General features: G+C 36.6%; 3 protein-coding genes and 1 non-coding gene across 7 annotated transcripts; 2 read left to right on the top strand and 2 right to left on the bottom strand.

Annotated features, from left to right (window-relative positions):
- The first annotated feature begins 348 nt into the window (after positions 1-348).
- On the top strand, positions 349-5,944 carry LOC140789474 (phosphoribosylformylglycinamidine cyclo-ligase, chloroplastic/mitochondrial). Its single transcript, XM_073139189.1, has 8 exons — positions 349-779; positions 2,923-3,017; positions 3,099-3,200; positions 3,315-3,374; positions 4,549-4,721; positions 4,875-4,986; positions 5,098-5,256; positions 5,510-5,944. Exons 1-8 carry the CDS (start codon positions 455-457, stop codon positions 5,672-5,674), a joined length of 1,191 nt encoding a protein of 396 aa, XP_072995290.1. The 5' UTR covers positions 349-454; the 3' UTR covers positions 5,675-5,944.
- Positions 5,945-6,420: 476 nt separating this feature from the next.
- LOC140789052 (uncharacterized) lies at positions 6,421-19,768 on the top strand. Of its 4 annotated transcripts, XM_073138649.1 has the most exons (24): positions 6,421-6,537; positions 6,614-6,817; positions 7,640-7,719; positions 10,373-10,459; positions 10,531-10,581; positions 10,675-10,792; positions 10,898-10,954; positions 13,445-13,509; positions 13,731-13,814; positions 14,768-14,818; positions 14,896-14,958; positions 15,120-15,166; positions 15,267-15,336; positions 15,424-15,486; positions 16,861-16,950; positions 17,031-17,069; positions 17,186-17,335; positions 17,424-17,501; positions 17,581-17,666; positions 17,805-17,853; positions 18,638-18,718; positions 18,799-18,892; positions 19,213-19,313; positions 19,461-19,768. In XM_073138649.1, the coding sequence occupies exons 2-23, from the start codon at positions 6,700-6,702 to the stop codon at positions 19,290-19,292; spliced, it is 1,701 nt and encodes a 566-aa protein (XP_072994750.1). In that variant the 5' UTR covers positions 6,421-6,537; positions 6,614-6,699; the 3' UTR covers positions 19,293-19,313; positions 19,461-19,768. The 4 variants fall into 4 exon arrangements, with proteins under 4 accessions (XP_072994750.1, XP_072994748.1, XP_072994749.1 ...); XM_073138647.1 differs by having other exon boundaries at positions 6,425-6,537; positions 15,267-15,486; XM_073138648.1 differs by lacking the exon at positions 6,421-6,537 and having other exon boundaries at positions 6,572-6,817.
- A 2,370-nt stretch (positions 19,769-22,138) lies between these two features.
- LOC140787980 (prefoldin subunit 2) lies at positions 22,139-25,173 on the bottom strand. The gene is made up of 2 exons (XM_073137039.1): positions 25,020-25,173; positions 22,139-22,865 (listed from the first exon to the last, which is right to left on the bottom strand). The coding sequence occupies exon 2, from the start codon at positions 22,855-22,857 to the stop codon at positions 22,411-22,413; it is 447 nt and encodes a 148-aa protein (XP_072993140.1). The 5' UTR covers positions 22,858-22,865; positions 25,020-25,173; the 3' UTR covers positions 22,139-22,410.
- Positions 25,174-25,247: 74 nt separating this feature from the next.
- On the bottom strand, positions 25,248-25,320 carry TRNAF-GAA (transfer RNA phenylalanine (anticodon GAA)). The gene has a single exon. It is a non-coding gene; the product is annotated as a tRNA-Phe (tRNA).
- Positions 25,321-27,331: the final 2,011 nt, after the last annotated feature.

The following is a 27,331-nucleotide window of genomic DNA, read 5'->3' as shown; positions in this document are numbered from 1 at the left end:
GATATTATTAGTCTTGAACTCATTTAAAAGTTAGCATTTGATCAAACTCTCTTTGTGTACTATTTTATTTTGTTTAGAAAGCGTTAAATTAAGAATAAAATGTCTATTTAACGTTTTCTATTAATATCTGCTTAAATTTTCTTATAGAAGAGTATAAATTCACTACTTTATTTTATCTAAATTTTGAGTAGATAAACTTCATCAAGATAAGTTTGAGTAGATAAACTTCGTCAAGATAATTTATGTTCTTTTTTTACTTACTTCATCAAGATAGCTATAGGATTACATCCGTTCTTCATCCGACCCGTTTCCAATCCAATCCTATATATATACTGTTGCAAATTGGAAAAAGAAAACAACTTTTGTCACGAAAAAAATAATCCTTTGTCACGAAAAAAATAATCCTGCTATTTTCTGTCTCTCCCTCCAAAACCCTAAACCCTCTCTCTACCCCATGAATGCAGCAGCGACGGCGGATCGCCTCCTCCACCTGGCAGCCGCTGCGGCGGCGCCACCGAGACCCTTGAAACGGAGGGTGTCGAACATCTGTTCCACGCGGCAGCTGTCACTCCGAGTTCCGGCGGCGGCGGGGGCTGCGGACAAGAATGGTAAGAGAAGAATTATGGTTTCGGAGATCGCTTGCTCGAAGGGCGGAGATGAAGGCAAGGGGCTGACTTATAAGGAAGCGGGGGTTGACATCGATGCTGGCGCCGAGTTGGTACGAAGGATCGCTAAGATGGCCCCTGGGATTGGAGGTTTCGGTGGTCTTTATCCGTGGGGTATGTCTTTCTCTACCAATTTCTCGAATTTTCCCATAACGTTAAGATTTTTAAATGGTTTGCATAGGGATTAAGACGAAAGAAGAATTTTTTTTTTTCACTCTCTTCGTCTTTGGTTGATGTGTCTGAAATTGTTTCTTAAAAAAGTAAAGGTTTTATTACTCCAATGGTACTAACTAATTTCTTTTCTGCGCTACATAGAAGTAGACAATTATATTTGCCTCTTAAGCAGTTTCCTGGTATTAGGTTGATATCGGAGAGAATTACTTTTTTTTTTCCTGTCTTGATGCTTTGTTCTGACAATTGATTTCCTGATATCAGTCAAATACTGGTTTTCGGAGTCTGCATTGCTTACTTACACATACTTTTGATGGTACCCATGTTAATTCTTATCAGCCCATCTATTGCTATTTGTGCTCATCTGTTTTATATACTTCATCATTTATGTCTTTGTTAGAAACAATTATACCTTCTTCGTCAAAAAGGTCTTTTACAATAGATCTTTGGAAGTATCACAAATTATGAAGGATTGCTAAGTTGAAATATAGTATCTCTTGCCTGTCCTTTGTTTAATATAAACATAACGAATGCACTAAAAATCTTTATATAATTGGCCACACTTTTGGCAGTTTACATAAGAATTACATGTAGACTTTGCTAGCAAATTATGTTTGGCTTTTTGTTCATCATTATTTGAAGTTCTACTTGAAAACAGTATTTCATTTCATCTGGAACATTATGGTTCACTAAGAACTGGTGGATATTAAATATCTTCTCTAAAAATTATACCTTTAAAACATGGATAAGTTTTACTATTTTAGAGTTCTGCTCCCACTTATTGAACTTTTATTTTATCATACATGAACTAACTTATGGAAAAATTACTCTATTTTATGTACATGAATTAATTAAACCTATGAAAGAATTATAAACTTTTGTTTCCACATGGACAAAATCTAATGTCTATTGCTATTTAAGAGCTCCCCTTGAACTTAACTTTCTGATTGCTAAAGTATCTAAGTATGTCATGCCAGATGTATTTTGCAGATAAGTTGGTGACTGCAATATTTTATCAACAATTTAAATCTTATTTGTTGATATATTTTTCTAGGTAACGGTACAATTAATTATTTAGTCATAGTCAGCACATGCTAATAATCAAGTTAGTGGATATTTCATGTATATTTTTGTATCCTTTATTCTTTTATATGATTTGCATGTTAATCTATATTGCTCAAACAAGGATCTCTGTAAAGTTAGTCTGCTAATTATTCATCCAAAATACCCAGTATCCTTGTTTTTGATGGCAAGTTCTTTCTCCACTCATTCCTGGCTATATTGCATACAGTTCTTCCTGTTCCTTTTTCATTGGCCACCTCTACTTCTCTCTCCTTATAAAATAAAAAATAAAAACAGTTGCAACACCAATATCTGAAGTGCATGCAGCCAATTTAGTAGGAACAATGAATTCCTTTGTGTTGAGGTAATTGTTTCTTCATGCTAAGGAGGCCTGGGATATAAGTCAACTTGTTTCCCTTAATTCTGATTGTTGTCTGATTTGATCCTGCAGAGTGATATTATCAACATGATCAGATTTTGTTGCCTTCAATTTGTGCTGGCCACTAATTTTTTTCCTCATTTCCTTTTCTTTGTTGATGCAGTGAGAACAAATCAACATAGAAATCCTCTTCTATTTCTTTTACTTTTCTAATTTTATGGTTGATGCAGGTTAAGAACAGAGTGGTACTGTGAATCCTGATTCTTTTTTCCTTGCATTTCTAATAAGATGGTTGCTGTTTAGCCAAAATGTTGAGATGGAATGATTATGCAATTGGCTGTTCTCTAACCTTTTAAATTCCAGCTTCTTTTGTCAAAATCTGTTTTTAGTTTTTAGTACTTCTATATTAACAACCCTCATTTCTGAAGTCTGTCCCAAGACTTAAACCATGGACTTTTGGAAAGTGACAAGTCTTACCATCACACCAAGTGGCCCTCTCATATCATCAAAATTTTATATTTGTCCAAAAGAATTTGCTACTCTATTTGATGTGCATTCTTCATATGCTACTATACAAAAAACGAAGTATGTAATATCATTAATATTTGACTAAGTCTCAGTCAGCCTCTGCTCATCCTTAAACAGGAGATGACTACCTTGTTGCTGGCACTGATGGTGTAGGCACAAAATTAAAGCTTGCATTTGAAACTGGTATCCATGAGACCATTGGAATTGATCTGGTATGAATCGGGCTTTTGTCAGCTCTATGCATTTGCTATATCTTTTGGAATGGTCAAGTATTTGGTTATGCTTCTTGGCAGGTCGCTATGAGTGTGAATGATATTGTTACATCTGGAGCAAAACCATTATTCTTCCTTGATTATTTTGCTACAAGTCGTCTTGATGTTGATCTTGCTGAGAAGGTATAGCTGATGTAATTTGGTTTCTTCATTCACATTATGAGCACTGATTGTTTTTTCTCTTAGATCTTGTGAGAAGTCAACATTCATCTGATAACTCCTATTACAATCATATAGGTTTTAAAGGGGATTGTTGATGGATGCCAACAGTCTGATTGTGTTCTACTAGGAGGCGAGGTAGTACTTTTCAGCCTTTCTCCACAATTCTCACATGTGATTTTGCAATGGTTTATGATGATTATGATTCATGCCTTTAATTGTTTCAGAAGAATTGTGTGCTTTGAGTTGGTTGACTTCTTGTCTGTTCATAGTGGTCATCTCTGTGCATGCGCACGCATGCGTGCATACATGCGTGTCCGTGTGCGTGTGTGTACACATCTGGGTATTCTTGCTTGTTACTTTCTGCATAACCCATCTGAAGCAGTTGTTTATGCCTGATATCTGCATTGACCTTTAAACCTGCAGCTCATGTTGTTGACCTGGCTTTCATTTACATCTTGAACTCAGCCCCCTGAATAATTTATACATGAGTATCTTCGGTGTCTGGACCACATCCTTGTCCATCCCTGTACTCCCTCCTCCACCTTACTGGACCCTTGTCATAACTTGATGCACTAATATTTTTCAAACAAGTAGCTATTGCTAATTGCCAGCATTTACATTAGACAAAATATCTACTTACCTTTGGCAATTTTTTTTCCTCCCTTGATCAACTGCTAGAACCCAAATCTAGTTACCTCTCATGGACAGCAGCTCAATTGTTCACTGTCCTAATAAACTCGACTTATAATTATGGAACTGTTCTACTATTGCCAGCATGTTTGTTAACATAATTTTATGTGAGACCATACTTGTTCTGGCTTAAAATTCACTAGATGTATGCTTATCTTTGCAGATCTAAGATGATTCTGAATTAGTGCAGATGGATGCTTGTCGTCAAAACTTCAATCATTCAGAAGTTATCTTCTTTGTTTTTTCTAAAAAGAGGAGATTCCCTTTGGATGCATTTGGTCTCTCTTTTGGGAGATATGACATCTGGTCCTACTTCTAGTCATCCATTATTTTCGTACCAAACATAGGATATGTGGGGCCCACATGATAATTAATCCAATCCTATCTTTATATCTCCTAAACAAATGCACCCTTTGTCAAGAAGTTGAATGAGGGAATAGAGGAAATGTTTCTATACAAATTACATTTTTAGCAAAGAAATAGTCTTAACATGTTTTTATGATGATAAAATTGTTGTCAAAATCCTTTTTATGTGGTGTGAGCTATCTTAACAAGACAAGAAAATTTTCATTTCTATAAGAACATCTTACTAATAGATGAAACAATTGTCTTTCTGCAGACGGCAGAAATGCCTGATTTCTATGCAAAGGGTGAATATGACCTTAGTGGTTTTGCTGTTGGTGCTGTCAAAAAGGATTCAGTCATTGATGGAAAAAATATTGTGGCAGGAGACATTCTCATTGGCCTCTCATCCAGTGGTGTCCATTCTAATGGGTTTTCTCTTGTGAGAAGGTTGTTACTTCTTTTGTTCTCCTACTTTCATCATTCTAGGATCCAACAAATTTCCAGACGTAGACATAAATTATCTTGTGGGTATATTTCTTCTTTATATAGTTGATCATTATCTTGCTCTTGAAGTTTATTATCAATAAGTTGCCTTTACAGAGTTTTGGCACAAAGTGGCCTTTCTTTGAGTGATCAGCTTCCTGGAAACAACGGGAAACCGAAAACAATCGGTGAAGCTTTAATGGCTCCAACAGTTATCTATGTTAAGCAGGTAATCTTGTGTGCCTGCTTGTTTCTTGTTCTTTTTGCTCTGGTGATGGATGTATCTCTGCTATCATATTTTTGTGCTTTGACTTTATTGAAAAAAAATATATATATGTAGGTGCTCAACATTATCAGCAAAGGCGGTGTGAAAGGAATAGCGCATATTACTGGTGGTGGCTTTACAGACAACATTCCTAGAGTATTTCCTCCAGGCCTTGGAGCTAAAATCTTTGCAGGTTCTTGGGAGATCCCACCTGTCTTCAAATGGATACAAGAGGTAGGACATTTTTTGGTTTATTTCTGTGACCTGTAAGGACATATTTTATTTATTCCCTATCAAGTCAGCATACTGGTCTCTAATGTTAGCTTTGTTGGCTATAACTAGTAAGCTCTGAAGGTTTATTTGATCATCTTATTAGGACTGTATGCATGGTCACATACTAATGTAAATAAGTATATAAATTTAGGTATGCTTATTATCTTTCTAGGACTAGTATGTTTGATCACTTAAATCCTGGTATGACTTACAGGCAGGTCGAATCGAGGATGCCGAGATGAGTCGAACTTTTAACATGGGCATTGGGATGGTTCTCGTTGTTAACACTGACGCAGCTGGTAGAATACTCTCAGAGGGATCTAATTCTGCATATCAGATTGGTGAGGTCAAATTCGGCGAGGGAGTTGAGTATGTATGAGATGAGGTTTACATTATCAGTTATTTATGAGTTAGATGCTTGAGGGGCTAAATTTGCCAACTTCATAATTTTGTGCCGGAACTTGTTGTAACATAATATTACCGATATGGCGAGGAAAAATAATCATACTGTTGAGTTGCTAATGCACAACTCGGTCCCCTAACAATTGGCAAGGGAGTTGAGTATGTATGAGATATGTGGACATCATTTTATTTATGAATGAGTTTTTATGTTTGGGCGGCTAAAATGTTGCCCAGTTTTGTGATTTTATGTTGGAGATTGTTTGTGCCATGATATTATTGATATCTGTTGAAACAGAGAACTATGTGAGCATGGTTAATGACAGTCACAGTACAAACTGGGAATTAACTACTTTCTCAAGCATCTTATTTCTCTCATATATATATATATATATCCTTTAGCTCACTTTATTTTTTGGAACCCAAATTTAAATCTATCCTATGTACTTCAAACTTAAGTATCCAATTCAAATTATAATTATTAGTCCACCCTTAATTAGAATACAAAAAGAATTGCTCTTATAAAAATATAGTTTGTTTTTACAGATGGAGAGATAATTTAGTTATCTTATTATTTATTTAGTAGAAAAGATTGGTGCTGATGGAATTTTAACGCTCGCAATCTGGGGCCCAAAGAAATCAAAGTCTTTATTTTTCTATCTATTTAGTTAGTCAAAGTAGCAAGACTATTTCTATAGAATGCTAAGGAAAAATGTTTAGTGATCTCTTTAGATAATTCTTGGGATAACTTTTTATCCTCAGGGATAAAAATGATAAGAGAGGCAAGAGAGGATGTCTATAATTAACCCAAAACAAATGAACAGATATCCTAATCTTCTCACGGTATATTAATATAATTAAGTTTCTTGAGAGGTGTAGTATATGATTCTCGTCTCCTCCTCGCTTCTATTGCTTTTAGGCGCGCGAGAGAAAAAGAGAGAAGAATTGGATCGCCGCCCCGTGAAAGTACAAAGATAATAAGCAAAAGGGAAGAGGGAGAAGAAGATGAAGTACGTTCTGGTCACCGGCGGTGTCGTGAGCGGGCTCGGGAAGGGCGTCACAGCCAGTAGCATCGGCGTCGTGCTCAAAGCCTGCGGCCTTCGCGTCACCTCCATCAAAATCGGTAACCATTTATTTGTTCCTCTCTTCACGAATTAGGATTTAGGGTTTTGGTTGGAGTTGCAAGCGGATTTGATTACTTGTGAGTGGGTTGCACTTCTTGAGTTTTATCCAAACGGATGAGTTTGGTTGCTTCCGACTTATCGCTTGTTTTCTAATTTTATGTTGATTGGGTTATGTCTATTTTGCTGTTGCTCTTACTGTTTCTTTGTGGTATCTAAGCATGCTTCTTTAGTATTTTCTTTTCCTTTTTTTTTTCTTTTTCATTCCTGTGCAGTTACTAGTTAATGTGCTCGGTTTTCCGTTCTGAATGCTCTTTTTTGCTGTTTTGTTTGATGGGTTATTTTCAAATAGCTTTTCTCTGTTGCTTATTTCTGCAAAAGAGCATCTTCTCATTCTGTATGCGTGTTGCAGGTTTTGTAGTCAAGATATAATCCGTTCCTGTGTGGAATATTGGAGTTATATCTAGTCGCCTGATCCCTACGCTTTTCTCATTTTGGGTCCTGTCAAAGTAGCTTCTTTGGCTTGTCTCTGATTGTATTTGCCCCTTTTCTCGATCTTTTGGTCGATTCCTCTTTTTGATCTGTCATTAAAGTGATTATTTTGGTGGTTTTGAATGTGGTTTCTGGCTTTCCTTGTTTCTAGGCTCTTGGGTAGTGGTGGGGACTTGAAGGGCAATGCCCTATCCTTGTTTAGAAGATTTCATTCTATTGAAGTGTCTGAATTGCATGTTTTCCGTGTGCTGTATGACTCAGCCCGTAATTTTGTTCCATAATTTTGCCGTGCAATTTTGGTGGGAGCATGATTTCCTTACCTATTATTGCAGATCCATATTTGAACACGGATGCAGGAACAATGTCTCCATTTGAGCACGGAGAGGTTTTTGTTCTTGATGATGGTGGAGAGGTTAGCTTCTACTTAACATTCGTTAGCACTGGAATTATTGCAGTACTAATGGTCTCTTCTACTAAACATTGTGTATATATGTTGTGTGGGATGGATTTGTTCATTATGTTGTGGTTAGTCATATCTACCTTCTCATAATTTAATGTATTCAGATTTCAGGGTATAAACCTTTTCTACTTTCCTCGTTTCAAAATTTTAAATTTTGATGTTCCCTGGTTTCCTCTCAGAAATAATTCTACCAGAGGGGCTTGACTAGGTTGCATATTTGCTCATCTTTTTTCATTCATTCAAGCAATGCTACTCGTAAAATTTGTAAAGTGTCTGGTTCTTCGGCTTTCAAGAAATTTGCTGTTTTAGATGTAGCAAGTGAATTACTGGAGTAAGATGTCAATGTTAGTGTTCTAACATAATTTATTCTTGAAGGAAATTTAAAATGGAAGATCCAGATTGACAAGAATGCACTTAGTGTCACCAGATATAGCTCATTTGAGATGGAAACAGATATGGTCATGCTAGCCTTCTTTGATATCAAAAGTCAACTGATCACTTGCAGCCTCTTCAAAAAAATCTATTCCTTAACATTGGATGATTTCTGTCTGCAATCTCGTAACACAAAGAAGAGAGTTAAATCCACTAAAACATCTCACTCAGATCCAACAATTACAGGTTAACTGAAAGTGCACTCAATCAGGAGATCCAGGATATTCTGATTGAGGATATTCTAATCCAAGAAACTGCAAAGGAACAACTTTATTATCTACATAAGTAACATGTTTAAGAATAAATCCCTGTACAAGAAAAAGGTATAAAATTCTAGTATTTATGATGGGCATTTCTTATTTGAAATCAGTTTAGCCATAGACCAGTTAGCATAGCAACTCGACTTATTTGATCTGTTAGTGTTTGTGACTTTGTGTAGTCTTGCTGCACTCTCCAGTCTGGGTGCAAGTAAAGATTGATGCTAGTCACTAGTCCTTAGAGCTTAGAAGGCATTTGCTTGATTTACTGGCTTTGAAAGCACTCAATAAGTGTGTGGAATATTCACCTTTTTCTGTTGATGCCCCCAGGCGACTTGATTTATGATGTACTAGCATTTGTAGTATGGTAAATTTGTCTTGACTGTCAGCTCACACTTCACAGTATTATCTCTGTATATTCTGCAGTTGAATAGCTATGCTAACTGGTCTATGGCTAAACTGATTTCAAATAAGAAATGCCCATCATAAATACTAGAATTTTATACCTTTTTCTTGTACAGGGATTTATTCTTAAACATGTTACTTATGTAGATAATAAAGTTGTTCCTTTGCAGTTTCTTGGATTAGAATATCCTCAATCAGAATATCCTGGATCTCCTGATTGAGTGCACTTGCAGTTAACCTGTAATTGTTGGATCTGAGTGAGATGTTTTAGTGGATTTAACTCTCTTCTTTGTGTTACGAGATTGTAGACAGAAATCATCCAATGGTAAGGAATAGATTTTTTTGAAGAGGACGGCTGCAAGTGATCAGTTGACTTTTGATATCAAAGAAGGCTAGCACGACCATATCTGTTTCCATCTCAAATGAGCTATATCTGGTGATACTAAGTGCATTCTTGTCAATCTGGATCTTCCATTTTAAATTTCATATGAATGGACTTACTGACTTAGTAATAGCAGCATTAAATATCTTGTTTCCTATTGTCTGGTTCATGGTACTAGCTTCAACCTAGAATTTATAGACTGTGCTTCTCATCATTATGAGTAATAATTCAAAAGTTCTTTAAATTCTAACGAACAAAGAAAGAAGGAATCTTGATATTCACCTCTTCTCCTTAATCTGATCAGTTATGTTCTTCTCTCTGTGATCTAAAACCTAGATGCCTCTCCTTCCTATCCTAGGCACCGGCCTTCCTTGTTCCATCATTAAAAAATAAATAGGGACACTGACAAATGCCTGTGTAGTGTTTTAGTGCCAGGACTTGTACTTTTGTTGTCATTGCAAGCTTAACTGTGGTTAACATTGTTTAACTGCATTTATCTTTGTTAAAGCGTGGTTAACATTGTTACGGACTTACTGCCTAACATGTGCAGAATCTCTAGACTAGATAAAGTTGTGGTGTTTTCTTCATGCCCTTGTATTGGCTGTCTGGCTGCTCTCACTCTTTCTTTATAGCATCTTTTATCACACAAACCAGCTTCAGTTTGCTTCCACACTCTCCTTTTTTTCGTTCATTTTGAACTAGTTCTGTGATAAATTGCAACCTGAAAGGCCTAAAGCATGTACTTGTATAGGAGCCCACTACGAAGAATTTGTGACTTGCAATTCTCTTGATATACTTGGTGATCTATAACTTATGTGTTGAGGCCTAAGAGGGGGGGAGGGGAGAAATTACTCATTAATTTTATGTTGTACAAGATTTTCTGATTCATCAGATTAGATGCATGGAACCTTGTTATATTAGGTTCTTGGTTGTAGTATTCTCTCATTACGATTTACTTTAGCCATGTGCGCATTATTGTGTCAATAGTTAACCTTCAAGGTTGTAGTTGCCTTCACTGTTATGTTCTCCATTTTGTAAATGCTATTTCCATTTTCATCTCTCTTCTTGTTTGTAATGTCAACTGATGCTGTGGTATGTCTTGTGATGGGTATACATCTTTCTTTCATAGGTTGACTTGGATCTTGGAAACTACGAGCGCTTCTTAGATGTCAGACTTACCAGAGACAACAATATTACCACTGGAAAGATATACCAGGTATTTTCATCCCTATGATGATTTCTCCGTTATATTAGACTTCTGACTTGGGATTTACCTACATTTTCCAGTCAGTCATTGAAAAGGAGAGGAGGGGTGATTATCTTGGAAAGACTGTGCAGGTCATATCAAGCTTTATGCCTTCTTTAGTTCTATGTGCATCTAGCTCAATTAGTTGCTTGTAAGATCATTTTACTAACAATGCATGATTTCAGGTTGTTCCTCACATAACTGATGCCATAAAGAATTGGATTGAGTCAGTAGCCTCTATTCCAGTAGATGGAAAATCAGGCCCTGCTGATGTGTGTGTAATAGAGTTGGGGGGAACTGTAGGTAGGATTTGCTAAATTTGTTATTTTACTACTATTTAATCTAGAAAAGTATTTAATTGTTTAAATAATGCGACACAGCAGTAATTCTATTCCCATTTTGTTACAGGTGATATTGAATCAATGCCATTCATTGAAGCTTTGCGTCAATTGTCATTTTCTGTCGGTAGGTTTGGAGCACATCCAAATTAATGTTCTTGATTTTCAATATCCGCTTTTCTTAAGTGCTTCTTAATGTATACATCTTACACTTGAGCTTATGGGAATATTTGAGGTGAATGATTGTATCACCAGAGATGGATATTTTCAGTTTTTTGTTGGTTGTGGTCTTGTTGAAGTCAAATTATTGGATTGATATTGTTTTGTCAAAAGTTTTTGGATTAACTGAAGCCATTGTAATGGAACACTTTTCCCTTGATTTGTGCAGTTTATTGCAATATAAACTTCAAGTTCACAGTTAAATAGACTGTCAAGTTTGGCTGGACTTAACATTTCTTGGTTTATGGTCTGCACAGTAGAATTATCATAAGCTAAATGAGATATAGTTATCTAAAATAGAGGATGTCGCTATGGCACTAGTTGTTGGGGAGATCAGACAGGTTTTCAGGTCTACATGTGTAGGCGGAGGTGCACTGCATGATTAATGCTGCTTTAGGTTGGCAATGCATGTGTCTTATGGTCTTAGTCAGGATTGCTTAATTGGTTTACCTATTTTCCTTGTACTTTGGCATTTTCTAAGTATTTTCATGTCCAGTATCTGTTTGGTATGTTCTAATTTCTTACTTATTTTGGTCCAGTTAAACCATTGGTATACTGATGAGGAAGTGTATGTTGTTGATTCACGGATGGAGAAAAGTGGAGATTGGCATATAGAAGAAATCTGAACAACTCTTAAGTCAGGAAGAATATCATTATTCAAATTACATGAGATAAGCTGGTGTGCTTATGTTAAATGAAGTAGATAGACTAAAATGGAGTTGATAGTAAAGAAATTTATGCAGTGAACTCCCTATGCAAGCTCCTTATAAATGGAGGGAGAGTACTACAAAATTTATTTCAAGCTTGTGGAAGATGAAATTCCTATTACGGGTTTTTATAATTGGTGGGTGATTATAGATTTCTTATAAAGAATAACTTGTTAAGTAGGAAATGGACTGGTGAAGCTAGTGTCTATACTGTGATAAGGAAGAGACGGTACTCAGTAGCTTATCTGTTCTTGAAATGTAAGGTGACTTAATGTATATTTAGATGGGCCAGGTCTTACTGGGACTGTTGCAATAATCCAAAGACCATCAAGGATCTTTGGTCGTCTAGAGAAATAGTGGTATTTTTTAAGAATATATAGTCTGGTGGAGAATGTAGCTGGCTGCTTACATCTGGACTGTATTAAGGGGAGGAGGCTCGAAAGGAGGGACGGATGATGATTCATGGTTCAAGCATGGAAGACCCTGTCCATGTTGCTGATGAATGAAGCAGGCTTCAGTCTGGAGTAGTTTGTGTTTCATTGTTTTAATATTGTTGTAGTATTGTATTTTGTTTTGATCCAGGGTCCGGATTGTTAACTGGTTCTTCTTCTTTTTCTGGTCACCTGCTTTTTGGCCATTGAGGGTAGACGGGAGAGGGGTGTAACTATGTTTCATAGTGAAATTGGGCCTGCGGGCTTTTCTCTCAAAGAAAAAAAATAAAAAAAATAAAAAATAAAAAAAATAAAAAAAAAATATATATATATATATACCTTGGGCCTATTATGTGTGCTATAATAATGATATAACTGTAATTGGGTTGGATTTCTGATGGATGAAGATTGCTTCGAGGCTTTCTCCCTGGGTTTTGTGAAGAGTTCCTTGCTGTTTGAAATTGGAATGGTAAAATGTGAAGCCTAGAGTTTTAGTACAATCTTTCTCTCATCTAAATCGTTGATTGCCGATATTTTTTTCTAGACTTTTAGTCGAGGCATCGTGGTTAGTACAATCTTTCTCTCATGTAAATCGTTGATGCCAATATTTGTTGCTCTTCTCTGCTTCTTTCTAGAATTCTACCTCAGTTTTCTAGATCTGAACTCTAGATCTGATTTCCTGATCAAATTTCAGAGTAGATCTTCAAATATAAATTTAAGATATTATTTCAGATTAGTTTTTCAGAACAGATTTCACACCAAGCTTTTAGATATGAATTTTCAGAACGGAATTTCCAGATATGATTTTCAGAATAGATTCCCAGACCAGAACACTGATGAGAGCATCCAGTTCTTTAGGAGTTTGACAGTGAAATTTCTTTTTTCACAATTTAACTTCTATATTCTGAAAGTTGCTTTATGCTCAAGGCACCTGCCATGGTGACCGCCATCCATTGAGCACCATAGGCACTACTAGCTGCCAAATGCTTTTGTAACATTCTATTACCTGCTAAATTAGGTGTTTCTGATGTTCTCACAAGGCATTAGTGAAGTTCAGAGAATTAAATAAAGATGTCTCTAAATGGCGTGATTCTATCATGGTGGTTTTCATTTTCCTTGTTTTTATTTTTTACTTGTATATAACTAAAACCCATGTTTTTGTGCAAAAACTGTTAGCAGTTACATATTGAAAAATGAATCCTAGTGTACATAACGTGATACTTGTTCATCTTCTAATGAGTGCTTTTAATTCCTTATTAGATAAAGAGAACTTCTGCCTCATACATGTCAGCCTTGTCCCAGTGCTTGGTGTAGTTGGTGAGCAAGTATATATTCCTCCACGACTTTGGTCTGTTAATACATAATTGAAGATGGCTATGTAACAAACTTGTGCTAATATGATGGAAAGGAGATGCTGTATAATTTGGAATTCACTTCCTAATAAAGTCTGATCTAATACTTGGTATTAGCATCATGATTAATAACCAGTACTTTTGTCTTTTCAAACATAATAACTAATGCCAAAACATTTTGATACTTTTTTTAGAAAACAAAGCCAACCCAACACAGTGTACGAGAATTGAGGGCATTAGGTTTGACTCCTGATCTACTTGCGTGCCGCTCAGCTCAGGTAAGCAATATTCAGCTTGACTTATCAATATATCTCATTATCTTGACAGTTGGATAGCTGACCTCGCTTCACTCCTTAATATCTGGATAAGATCACGTTGATTATGTGTAACTGTAAGCTAGCAAGGAGTTTAATATTTAATAATTATTTTCTAGTTCTTTACTAACTTCACAATATGTGGTCTGTACCCATACTTGTAGAAGTATATCTACTAGAGGAAGTTATCATACAGAACTTTCAGATTGCACATTATATGAGGATGCCAGTTCCTTTTCTTCAGTCTCCTGAAGCTCTTCTTAATTAGTTCCTACTTGGAAGAATGGCCTAATGCTTAGAAGTAATCATTGTTGATCTATTCCATTAATCTGGAAACTAGATTTCCTTTTTCATCTTTTGCTTGCAAGTTCAGCTCAGAAGTTATTGGCTTACTATGATCTTTTGCTATAATGGGAAATATTACCATACCTTTTGATGCATGTTGTTGTGCCACCATCCAATTTGTACTATCAGTGATGTACAGACAGACATAATGACACATTATGATGGTATGGCTTATACCTTCTCAGCATTGATCAATTTCTATATTGTATTTTTCTAATTATCTCATTGCATGCTCAAGTAATCTTTTCAGTGCTAGTCATAGTGTGAGCTAGCTATGTTTGTTGCTTTTAATGTATTAGATACGTCTGTTTCCTTTCATAGTTTACATGTTGCCCTCCTGAGTTGTTTTAAATTTTTGATGGGTCTCCAACTTTCTGCTGATGCTAATTTTCTGAGGACATAACTATTGACAGCAATAAGCTCATGTTAATTTAATTTGATTTTGTTTATTTGAATGCATGAAGATTCTAAATATTGCATTTCTCTTATTTTTTGGTTGCCCATCTAATGTTATTTTCTTAATTGACTTGGATAACTTCACAATCTTAATTCTACTTTTTATGACTTTTCAGCCTTTAATGGGAAATACTAAGGAAAAACTTTCACAATTTTGCCATGTCCCTGTAAGCTTTCATTCATAGAAGTCCTATGTTACTCTGTAGTTTGTTTTTCCCTATTATGATCCTTCATGTCTCTGTAGGTTGCAAATATTCTTAACATACATGATGTTCCAAACATTTGGCATGTTCCACTTCTACTCCGAGTGAGTTTAATATCTTTGGTTTGACTTCACTAAATTTATGTTTCTGATGGAATAATAGGTGGTTATGGTGGGAAAACCTCATGGTTAACCTGAAACTGTTTTTTCTTTGTTTGTCTTTTTGAACTTTTGCTTAAGTTTCTTATTTACTTCCATTTTTCCAGAACCAGAATGCCCACGAGGTTATCTTGAAGCAGTTGGGTCTTGTCAGGCAAGATAACAAACTTATTATACATGCTTCTATTATTTATATGTTTTCTTAGGCAATATATAGACATTTATGATTTAATTTAACATATTTTCTTTTTCAGCAATTCCACTCCACCTGAGTTACAAGGATGGACACAGATGGCAGAGTCATATGATAGCCTCATGACCTCTGTTTGCCTCCAACCCTATCCCAGGCTGTTTGCTGACCTCCTTTTTGTTGTGATTAGTGTGACTGATGAAAGTATTTACAATATGCAGGTTAAAATTGCATTGGTCGGAAAGTACACTGATCTGTCAGATTCTTACTTATCCGTAGTGAAGGTTAATCCTTGCTATCCGAGTTCATGATTTGTCTTATTTTCTTGCTGAACAGTTTTGTCAGCACCTTTTATTCTAGTACCCTGGAGATGTATGCCCTGTTTTTGTAGAATGCCCTGTTAAATTCCTGAAAAAGGATGTGAAGCTGTCATAGTAATTGTGATGGTGAACTGGTAGTAATGTCAGCACATTCAAGAATTTCTGAATGTCTCATGTTATATACATAGGTTGGAACAAAATTGGCTTGCATCACCTTAGAAATATGGTGACCCAGGGATTTACTGTAGTAGTTTATGTTGACATGAATAAAAAGCTATTTCATTAATTCTTACATTGGTTGTATCTATTTACCAGTCTTATTTCACCAGTTTCCTTTGTTCTGTCTTGCTTCTTCTCCCTTTTAATTCTTTGCAAAATCGAGCGCAGAACCTCTTTCTTTTTCATTGTTTTTTTTTAAATTTTGCAGCTTGACCCATCTTTTCATTATTTTCAACTTGGCCCTTGCATTTTTCATTCAATCACAGAAGATATACAAAATGACCCGTAAACTTGCTATTATATTTCCGAAAAACACCTTGACTAGGGGTGTATCTGATAAGTGATAACTTAATAAAAAATGCAGGGAGAAAATTAAATATTGAAAACAGGTGGTAAACTGTAATAGCTACAAAAAGCAAGGTGAGGTGGAAAGAAAATTCTCTTTTCCATATAAACAGTAGAGTAATGATTCATGAAGTTGATGCATCCTGTTGATAAAATCTGGGAAATTTAAATCCAATTTAACTACATGGTCCTCCATTCAAGATTTTAATACATGCATATTTCGGATGAAGTGCACAATTAACTAATCTGCTGATGTTATATGCATGATCTTATTATAAAGTTGGGAGATTCTTGATCTCTCATTCCCCTGTCAATTCGTTTCTCTTTTCATAATAGTACTGGCACGCTAAAGGGATATAATAAATAACGGTGAATTGTTTTGTTAGGAGCTTGTTTCAGAAAATTAGACTAGGAAATTTGCATATAAGAAATTAACAAATCTGAGGAGTAACATAATTATTTAGGAATTGTTTGCACTTCACATTATTTGAAGGACCTTTGAGCTTTATAATTAGTTAATTACTATGCCTCATGCAAATCTCTCATAGTTGCTAATATTCACCTTAAACATCAGTGGGTGTAGAAGACTGGAATAATGAAGGTCTGCCATTTTATTAGCTGTTGAAGTCCATAAAGATAATATCTTGGAAAAATATAGCTGCTAAATACACTTCGCTTTGTCATGATGGTAGCACCTTTTTCTTAGATTATCTTACACTTGAGTCTTTAATTGTTGTTCTTTGATTTCACGTGATATGCTATAATTCCTTTCAGGCCCTTCTACATGCCTGTGTTGCCTGCTCATTTAGGCCATCTATCCAGTGGATTGCAGCTTCAGACCTTGAAGATGAAAGTGAAAGAATGGTAAACTAGTTAAGCCATCTTCATTGGGAATTTTCTTATAACTTACTACCTGTTGTCCTGGTACATTTGTTTTCACACAGACACCAGAGGCATATGCTGTAGCATGGGAAACTCTGAAAGTAAGAAGCTACTATTGTTATTCCATTTTTGGTTGCAAAACTTTGATTAAAGGTCTTGAATCTATTTAGACCCATGAGCATGTACCTATATGACCAAATTATCTATGATTTTTCAGAGTTCCTCGTGCATTTTGATACCTGGTGGCTTCGGCGATCGTGGGGTGCAAGGAATGATATTGGCTGCTAAATATGCTAGAGAAAATAAGGTTCCATATCTTGGCATTTGCTTGGGAATGCAGATATCTGTGATTGAAATAGCCAGATCTGTATGTATGCTTCCTTTGTAGCTCATACTCTACTTGAGTTGTAATACCAACTTAAATATTTCTCTCTGACATTCTTGGAACTCGACAGATTTTGGGTATGGAAAGAGCAAATAGTGAGGAGTTTGACTCAGAAACATCTCAACGTGTCATCATGTACATGCCTGAGGTATTTGGTTGTTCAAGAATTTTGGTGTGATTAAACAAAACATAGAAACTTCAGTCACATAGATTGACTTTACTTTCAGGTATCAAAAACACACATGGGAAGCACAATGAGATTAGGGTCTCGGAGAACTTTCTTTCAACATCCTGGTTGTCTTACTTCAAAGCTGTATGTAGTTGAGACTCTACTTTATTCACCTAAAGAATTCAATTTGGAACATTGGATATTTAAATTTCATGTCCTGGTAATTGGGTTTATATTTTATGCTGGCTCTCTCTAATTTAAAGAATTTCTGAAAAATGCTAGATATGGAAATGCTACATATGTGGATGAGCGCCACCGTCATAGGTATGAGGTAGGTAGAAAATTGAGTTTTTTCATAGATGGTGCAAGGTTTTACTACTTTGGATTATGACACTTTTTGAGATTTGCTGGAGACTCGAGTTATGAATTTACTTCAGTAGGTTGCTCAGTTATGTTGAACTTTTTCATTCTCTTTACTGGGCCAGTGGGAACAGTGATATATATACCTACACACTAAAAGCAACTTCTCAGTGTAAATTTTTTCTTTTTAGTAACCACTTACCAAACTGCTTTACTCGTTTTAATGGTCCTTGATAAGACAGCTATGTCATCTCTTGTGTTGTTGGATGAATTTCCACTTTCACATACAGTTGTATGCTCTATAATAATTCAGTTACATCACTGCATAAAACTTGTTGGATGCCCACTAAAATAGTAAAATTATAATAACACCTTACATCGGAAAGCATGTTTCCTGTGACACATTCCTTGGTTTTTAAGGGCTGTAGAGTTGATGTAGGTGTATATTCCTCTTTCAAGTAAGCTAATATGATTAAAGAAAGTTAAGTAATTACTTCTTTGTATAGCTGGCATAAATATGTACTGGAATGCAGTTCATTTGTTCTCAGTTATGTTATTAGTCATTGCAAAAGATGCCATCAGAACATTTGGTAAATTATGCAGATCCCATCTTTTATAGTTGGGAGTTGCAACAGCTATTTGTCAAAGCTTGGATATAGTACTTCTTTCAGCGTGAATTGTTTTACAAAGGCACTCGTCAAAAATATTGTGTGATAGGATAATATTGATTAGTATTTTTGCTTCATTTCCAATAGGTGGATCCTGCTTATGTGGAGAAGCTGGAAACTTCAGGCATTCAATTTGTAGGAAGTGATGAAAGTGGAAAAAGAATGGAGGTACGTTGCTGGAAATTCAATTCATGATTCATATTTTCAAAAATTGTACTTTATCTAATCTGTTTTGTCATTTTGAGCAGGTCATAGAGCTGCCAAATCATCCATATTACATAGGTGTCCAGTTCCATCCGGAATTCAAGTCAAGACCTATAAAACCTTCTGCTTTGTTCTTAGGTAAAATTGTCATGTAAACACTGGCCTCTGGAAGATATTTCATACCCAACATGCTATTGCCATGTTAATTACGTTCATTTGCACAAAAATTCTATTTTTCTATAATTTCGAAAATTATGTGACTAGTATGTGACAGCCACCCGATTGTGAATTTTCTGTGTATGGGCCATTTTAGGAGTCATCTTATAGCATATGATGGAACAGATTTTTTATTCACAATCTATAACTGTTTCAAAACCAAACTAGATGTTATGCACCTATGCATGTTTTCTGACTGAATTATCTGGTCTCTGAGATGCTATTTCAATCTTTCAATGCAGGCCTAATATTAGCTGGGACAGGTCAGTTAGAAGGATATCTGAGCAGTCTTTCTGATACAAAGTCAGAAGCCCCTCAATGACCAAAGGCACTCTCATTTGGGGTAAAGGATCCGTAACCTTGGTTAGAGAAAGAAGTATCTATTATATTTCTTCCCTTAGTTGACCTTTTCTTTCTCATATCTTTCTAGATAATTTCTTGTTGGAGCTCTTGCATATGAATTCAAGTGCTTCATGTTTGTTTCTGTCAGGACATCAAATCTGGTTGCTGCATTAGCAGGAGTTCAGCATGTTCTACTTCCAGAATCAATTTTGCTTTGCGGCCATTCTTATCGTCCTTTTGTGATGCATTTGGAGGTTGTTTGAATATTTCCTAAACAGAACAATGAAGGCAGTGCTTCAACACAGATTTTTGGTAGAGAACTAAATTGTTTACTATCTCCTTTCTTTTCGTTTTGTTGATGAACAAACACCCTGTCAACTTAATGTTCTTTGGAAGATTACTTCTTCAATTATTTTGCACTACTATTGATATTTCAAATCCCTTTTCACTATAAAATGTGTATCATCAGAGAGGATTTTTTTTTACTAATGAACCACCAATCAGGAAGTCCATGAGGTGACAGAGTTGACTTAAAGACTAGATGATTGAAATTTTTTTTTTTTTTACATTGGGTAAAGGTAAGCATGTTTATTGATTTGGTCTCATGTCATTCATTACATCTTGGGGGCTTTGTTATTGTATTGATTCCCAATAAATAATATACACGATAGTGCTCTATTGATTTGGTCTATAAAAGTACCTTCATACCTACTAGTGTTCTATTTTTATAGTGTAGGCATCCAAAAATACACTTCTATACATTGAGCACTTCATAATGAGCTAAATCAATGGTTAGAGAGAGAGAGGTGGAGAATTATTCAAACGCAGCACTATTCCAGGGATCTCGCTTCCGACTACAACCACACACCTCCACCTATTTCTCCTCAGCCTTACTAAATAGAGAATCAAGATGACCTCCAATGAAAATCACACATCTACCCCTCCCTTGAGCCCTCCTCCCACTTCCATTCCTCCTAACTAGCCCTCCACAAACATACCACCTGAGGGGTATTTTTGTCATTTCACATCCCTAAAACTAGAAGTATGCTCCATGCCACCTGAATTCCCCGTCCATGCATGTTGTTTCTCTGAACCTAGCTATATATAAATTCTCCCTTTTGACAAATTTTCAACCCAAAGGAGACCCTAAACCACTCAAGGAAAAGGAGCCATAATTCCTTCTCCTTCTTTCTCCTCTATGGAGAAAGAAGAGAAAGACAACACTATCATGACCACACTTCCTATCTCTAATCCTAATGTCTCTTTGTCGTTCGGCAAGAAACTCAATTCCTTAAGCTTGCTTTGGGTAGCCATCTTTGCGGTTCGCCATCGTCGTCGCACTTCTAGCAAGAAAGTATCAGCCAAAATTGATACCGTGGACTCTAGCGACACCGAGTCTGTATGGAAGAATCTCGTCGGTGGGATACACCCTCTCCACCTCCAACAACTCGAGTCCTACCCTACCCAACAACCTCTGCCCCCACCTTCACCAGTAGGGCATGAGTTGTTCCACAATGTTGCCCTAGCACCGCAATCACTGACCAACTCATCGTACCATGATGTTGCTCTAGCACCGCCATCACCAGCCAGCTTGTCATACCACGATATTGCCCTAGCACCGCCATCACCAGCCAACTCATTGTACCATGATGTTGCCCTAGCACCACTATCACCAACTAATTCGTCTGGCTCGATGAGTCAATATGCATCTGTTGAGGATTTGCAGGCACTACATGAGAAGGAGGGCATCGACAATGATAAAGTTACTATTACCCATGAAGGTGGCACACCAAATGCGATTGATATGCAAGCTGAGGAATTCATAGCAAAGTTCTATAAAGAGATGAAACTACAACGCTTGGAGTCATCCAAACGTAACAACATGATGATGATCGAATAGTATACATAATTTATGAGTCCTCTATGATTAATCCTAAAAGGGTGGTATTCAAGGATTAACTGCACAAATATTAAGGTATTCGGTTGAGGTGGTTTTATCTTCTATTAAAGCATGAACTTTATTTTATATCAACTTCTATTGATGAAAGGATTGTAGAGAGGATCGATTCAATAGAGATTACATTTTTTTTCCCCCAACCTATTTTTGCAATAAAGTCAATTCCATGTAGAGATTATACAAGCAAGCAAGAATAAGAATTTTGCTTCTTCTTTTTTCATTAAAAAATGTAAGGATCATATTCTTTCCTTGAACCGATCTTTGCAAAAACTTAATTTCATATAAAGATTTTACAACGTTCATATCTAATGTTGCCAATCAGATAGTGCTGCAATTGTTTAGAGGACTCCTGTTGTGTAAGAGTTGGTTCGAATCAGAGCAACATCAATTTAATTAGGTACCACAAAATTTTCACTTCTCTTAAAAAGTACAAAAAAAAAACCATATATATATATATATATATATATATATAGATATATATAGATATGATGTTTGCATCTAAAGAATCTCAAATGTAGGATCATAAAAGAAAAAAAGAGGACAAATGAAAAGCATTAGAGTGAAATTGAACTTCCACCTGCGCCAGTTACCCTCGCCCCAAGCGAGATCTCTTCCCTCTTCTCTTCTAGCCCAAGTAGCTAAGAAAAGGGAGAGTCATCCCTTTTCTCCTCTCCTCGCTTCCCCCTTTCAGTCTAAGCTTCCCTTCTCTTTCTTCTGCACCCTCACCACCATTTGTATCCGCCTCTCCCTCGCCCTAAGGCTGCCGCACCCAGGATATGACCAGCATCCGTGGATTTAGTTACAGATCTAGTACAACTGTATGGATGTGCCGAATGCATTTACAAGGGTTAAAACGCTTCAAATCATACTTCTATGGCATATGTAAACACTGAAATATATGGGTTTTTAGATTCAGTGAAAGGCCTTTTGAAATTCTACATAACCAAATATCTGTAAAGTGAATAACAATCCTACTCTCCAATAAGACTCATCATTCATGATAGAAGTACAAAATCTCAAGATATAAATAACAACCAATGGACAAAACAAGGTCCAAGTATATCAGATCATTGATGATACCTATAAAAGCATGCCGAGGCACAAGTCTTTAATCTCTCAGCAACCAAAAAGGCTTCAGTTATTAGGCTTGCTCATTAGCAGGACCTACAAGAACCCCCTGTGCAGAACCTTCTTTCTTGTTACCATCATCCTTAGCATCATCCTCTCCTCTCCTTATCCTGATCTTGTACTTCAACTCAAACTCTGCAATCTCTTTCTTCTTCTTCTCCAATGCCTCATTGAGCCTAGCAATGACCTCTTCGAGGCCCTCTTTATTACGCTGCACTGCAGGCAGGACTTCCTTGATCGTCCTCTCAACCAACACACCGCCCACCATCCTGTAGCACCGCCTAGAGGGATCAAGCGGTTGTATTGCACCAATGACGAGGGAGTGCTCACTAACTTCCATTTCTAGCTCTGTGATCTTAGAGTAGAATTGATTCATTTCAGAGCGCATTGAAGCATACATATTTGCAATGACTTGCTCATTCACAGGTCCCCTATTGTCATCGCTTTCTTTGTTTGCCATAGTCCTGGCTGTTCAGAAGATTGAAATAAATCCAAATTACAACTGAGAACCTCTAAAAAGTTAAAAATGCACCGAATGCAAATACAAATTGCTTTCTCAGATTTTGCAGATTGATGCTCTATTAATGGAATGAAGCAAGTGAGAGGTGAAACAACTTCAAAGATAAACACTGCATAAGTGTACTTATTATAGTCCCCTTATCTCTCTCAAGGTAGAGATAAATCAGAATACAATTCACAAACTCCCTTTACGAGGAAATAGTAAGGCCATGTTAACTCCATTTCTACAAGAGATGGAGAAACTATGAGATAATTTACCCCTTCCATTTGGAAATAGTCGTAAGGAACTGCAACCGTGGCAATCAATAACTGACCAACAAAGAAAAGTTCGATTATCGAAACAATCTCCAAAAAACTGTTACAGCATTGGAAGCAACCTTGACTGCCCATCTGCTGCATCTCTCACACTTCTTTAATGAATACATAACTCAAGCAACCCAACTCAAAAACTCGCTTCTCATATCCCACTAAAAATGCATGCCTACATTCTCCCTATAAATAAATACATTTTGTCACAAATAAATTCTCACAAATGGAATTTATCTCATACCACAACATAAGGTCACCTACAGAAATCCCTTTAGAAAGGAACTTAACCAAAAATGTTGTCAATAAATGATTGGGAGATTAAGACGAAATGTCTATAGTATGAAGGACATCAGGGGAGGAAAATATATTGTTGTAAAGAAAGATACAAACACCAGTGAAATAACTGGGCACCCTTCAGTCAACCATCTGCAAAGATTTTTCTTGCCATGGAGTAATGGTAACTCTTGGGAAGTGGTTTGTCTAAGGACATATTAAAGGTCTGTATTTGAATTTCTTAGTTTTTACGACTCTCCTGAACTGACATATTTTATGAATATTTTCCTTAATGAAAAGGAACAATGATCATGCTAAAGCAAGTAGAAACTCCTGAAAAGCAAAGAACCATAGTGAAGGAATGGACTTAAAAACGAACAGAAATCAAGACCTATACACAAGGACGTAGAATATTGAATAATACTTTGGTAACTCATAACACTAAAGTACTTGCTCAAGAAATGACTCTTGGCAGCACTCGGTTATAGATCATTCTCAAGGTGACAAGGAGTCACAACTTATAATATGCTGAATCCAATTAGAAAAGTGGGTTATCCTCAACCTTCGTGTTCTGAGTTTGTAGGATCCAGTGGATTAACCTTCAGGAAAGCTAAGACAATGCAAAGGCAAAAGCCAAAAAGATTGCAGGTCTCTGGATAGTATGCATACAATAAATATTAAGCAATAAGATCCACCGAACAACCTGCAATGATAGGATCATGCATGGTCTAGCAGCTCTTTAAGATATAGCAATTAGCAAGCTTGGCACGAGTGCAAATTCAAATCTCTGGCATGTCAAGAAACCATCTGAGGAATACCAAGTTGAAAACTAAGAGTAGGCATAGCAAATTGTCAGGAAGACATAACAACGGAGACTTGCTAAGCATTGGAACAAAAACCTTCAAAACAGATAAACTATTAGTCATCCAATGAACTTGACAAGTCCTTGAAAGTAAACTGATCCAACCTGCCATAGCAGTAGATCAACCTTGTTCTAGATCTTCCTATAAGGGTTATTTGAAGGAAAAAAAAATACCACCTAACTTCGTGCAAATCATATCACAGTAAAAAGAAAAAAAGAAAGATACATCGTACTTCCGAACGAGTTTTCTACCTAGGAGGAGGACATCACAAGCTAGAAAACATCAAGTATTTGACCTTTGTCTGGTCAAGAACTCAGATCTCTCAAAATCCTCCACTATAGAAGAAAATTACGCCTTACACTCAAATAGGCTCCGAAGAAAGATCTATCGCGATAAACCTCTCATTACATTCTAATTTCACAAATAACATGTACTGCACTAACTTTGCTTCATGCAATCCGTCACGGGAAAAAATTTTCATAAAAAATTGCATCTTTATGAAAGATTAGTTTGTTAAAATGTATCGAGAGCGAGGACAATGAGAAATCACACGAAGTAGGGCAGTGTTGCACGATCATCAATTTAGTGCGGCCGCAAGATTAAAATGGCTATATAGCTATAATCGATAAATCCACCAAGGTAATTAACATGAACTGACCTAGACGAGAACGGCGAGGAGAGCACGAGCCGGAGGCGATTAGGGAATGCCCGAGGCAGCGAGGATGAGGGGACGAAGAAAAGCTAGGGCTCGTTGGGACTATACTCGAGCCGTAGAGACAAAAATAACCTTCTAATTAGTCTAATTAGAGGATAGGAAATAGAGAAGAGTTATTTATTATGTTTAAATAGATTTGAATAATATGATGAGAATTAAAACAAAATAAATTGCGGTGAGCGTGGATCGAACACGCGACCTTCAGATCTTCAGTCTGACGCTCTCCCAACTGAGCTATCCCCGCTAATATATGAGCTTTATATTATTTTTATAACAGGAAGATAAACTAATCGCAGTGGATTATTTCAACTTTCTTTTTACGCGCACTAAAGTTTTTTTAAAGGAAAAAAATGCAAATTAAAGTTTTTACTTAATTATTATTAGTTACATTTGTCATCCCGTTACTTTCATCTTTGTGACTACTACATAAAAAATAGTTCTAACTTTTACTACTATGTTGTTAGGCCTTCTCAATTATTGAATGACCTAGTACATAAAATTTGATAAAATAAAACATATATTTCACAGAAAGAAAAAGAATTTGTCGACAAGGGGACATATATATTGTTTTTTTTTATGTCTCCATAACTTTGCTCTTAAGCCAAGCTAATAGAACAGGATTCAAATTGTAACTTCGATCCTGTGATCTGCATCCCCGGTCATCTACGTCTTCTTTAAATTAATTTTAGTTTAATGACCTAGTTAATTATTTCCCTTTTCTTTCTTATGTTTTAGTCCCATCAGAAAATTGGTCGGTCCATGAACTTGACAGCATCTCCTTATTGTCCCCTTGCTAGTGGTATCTCTAATGAGTAGTTTCTCCCCTCGGTTGAGGCTATACTTGATAGCCTCTCCTTGTTGGCTTTTAAATTCTTTTCTAGCTAATCTCGTCTGCGTTTCCCCTTATCACCTGACTGGGAACCTTTGTCTCCTCGCGATGAAGCCCTCGGTAGCGTCCTTTGCTCACCCGTGGCTGTGACTAGGAGTCCTATCTCCCTGACTGTTGGCCATAGTTGCGAATTCAATCACTATCGATAGCCTCGGATAGGTTTGTGTGTTGTGTGGAATGTGCTAGGTCTTGCTACTCCTTGTCGAAGCTCCATGGAGAGCCTACATTAAGCGGAACTCTAGAAAGAAATAATAAATAATAATAACAATAATATAAAAAGAAAGAAAGAACGAACATCTCTCTAGGCTTAATTGTATATTTTCTTCTTAATTTTTTTTTTTAAAAAAAAGGCGATTAGGGCACGCCTTGTTGGATGATCACCTGATTCTACGTTTTCTTCCTAATTTGCGTTGCAATGCTATGCTAGTAGAGATTATAGTAGCCCACAGCTGGCTTAAAAGTTTGGGCTAGATCATAGTAGAGATTATGGTAGGCAACAGCTGGCTTAAAAGTCTCTGGCTATCTCAAAAAATAAAATAAAATATATATATATATCGCAAGTTGTATAAGTTTAGTTCATAATTTCTATAGAGAAAGAGGAAAGAAAGTTAAAAAAAAAGTTTGAATCCCCCAATCTCCAAATATCAATCAATTCATATACATACAATCTACAAGAATGCAAAACAATCCGATTACACAAAGATCTTAAAAATTTTAGAATCAAATGGATCGGTTGATTCCTGAATCTATGATGCATGTATGAATGATACAATACAAACACCTTTTTTAAAATAAAATCAAAGAAAAAGAGAACAAAGAAAATCATTAAAAAAGAAGAAAGGAATATACAACAACGATTCATATCCTCTTCCACGTAAATTACTCCCGAAAACGAGGGCATTTCGGTCAAATAGCCTCCCCTTCCCCCCCAGAAGGAAAAAAGAAATGAGCAAAAGAGGGCATCACCAACCACGGACGAGGCCGGAGCAGCGGATCTTGACCCAGTTGATCCCACGCCGGAGCGAAGCCTTCACCTTCCCCTCGGCGGCGTAGGCCTTGTACGCCGCCACCCTCCTCCGCCGCTTCGCCTCCGGGTCGCCCGACCACCACGACCACGACCCCGACGACGACGAGGACACCACCACCTTCCCCGACGAAGGCGACGACGACGACATCGCGGGCGGCGGCGACCTCCGATACTCCTCTAGATCGCGCATTGCGGGAGATAGAAGAGGCGTGGTTGGTTGTAAGGATTTTTAGGGTTAGGGTTATAAATAGAGGGGAGAGAGACGAGATAAAGGAGGTGGCCATTAACAGACGAGTTGGGTAGCTGTCGGATTAGCAGGCAAGAGAAACTGAAATACTT

This window comes from Typha latifolia, chromosome 5 (genome assembly GCF_019914945.1).
Source record: "Typha latifolia isolate L0001 chromosome 5, TyphaL0001v2, whole genome shotgun sequence".
Taxonomy (NCBI): domain Eukaryota; kingdom Viridiplantae; phylum Streptophyta; class Magnoliopsida; order Poales; family Typhaceae; genus Typha; species Typha latifolia.
The sequence above is the reverse complement of the archived record's forward strand: the minus strand, read 5'-3'. Positions and strand labels throughout refer to the sequence as shown.

Excerpts from the sequence above, each read along its gene's own strand:
- LOC140789474 (XM_073139189.1), top strand. The coding sequence starts at position 455 with ATGAATGCAGCAGCGACGGCGGATCGCCTCCTCCACCTGGCAGCCGCT. Across the intron at positions 3,375-4,548 it reads GTGTTCTACTAGGAGGCGAG|ACGGCAGAAATGCCTGATTT; the intron begins GTAGTACTTTTC and ends GTCTTTCTGCAG. Across the intron at positions 4,722-4,874 it reads GGGTTTTCTCTTGTGAGAAG|AGTTTTGGCACAAAGTGGCC; the intron begins GTTGTTACTTCT and ends TTGCCTTTACAG.
- LOC140789052 (XM_073138647.1), top strand. The coding sequence starts at position 6,700 with ATGAAGTACGTTCTGGTCACCGGCGGTGTCGTGAGCGGGCTCGGGAAG. Across the intron at positions 10,582-10,674 it reads ATCTTGGAAAGACTGTGCAG|GTTGTTCCTCACATAACTGA; the intron begins GTCATATCAAGC and ends GCATGATTTCAG. Across the intron at positions 10,955-13,444 it reads TCAATTGTCATTTTCTGTCG|ATAAAGAGAACTTCTGCCTC; the intron begins GTAGGTTTGGAG and ends ATTCCTTATTAG.
- LOC140787980 (XM_073137039.1), bottom strand. The coding sequence starts at position 22,857 with ATGGCAAACAAAGAAAGCGATGACAATAGGGGACCTGTGAATGAGCAA.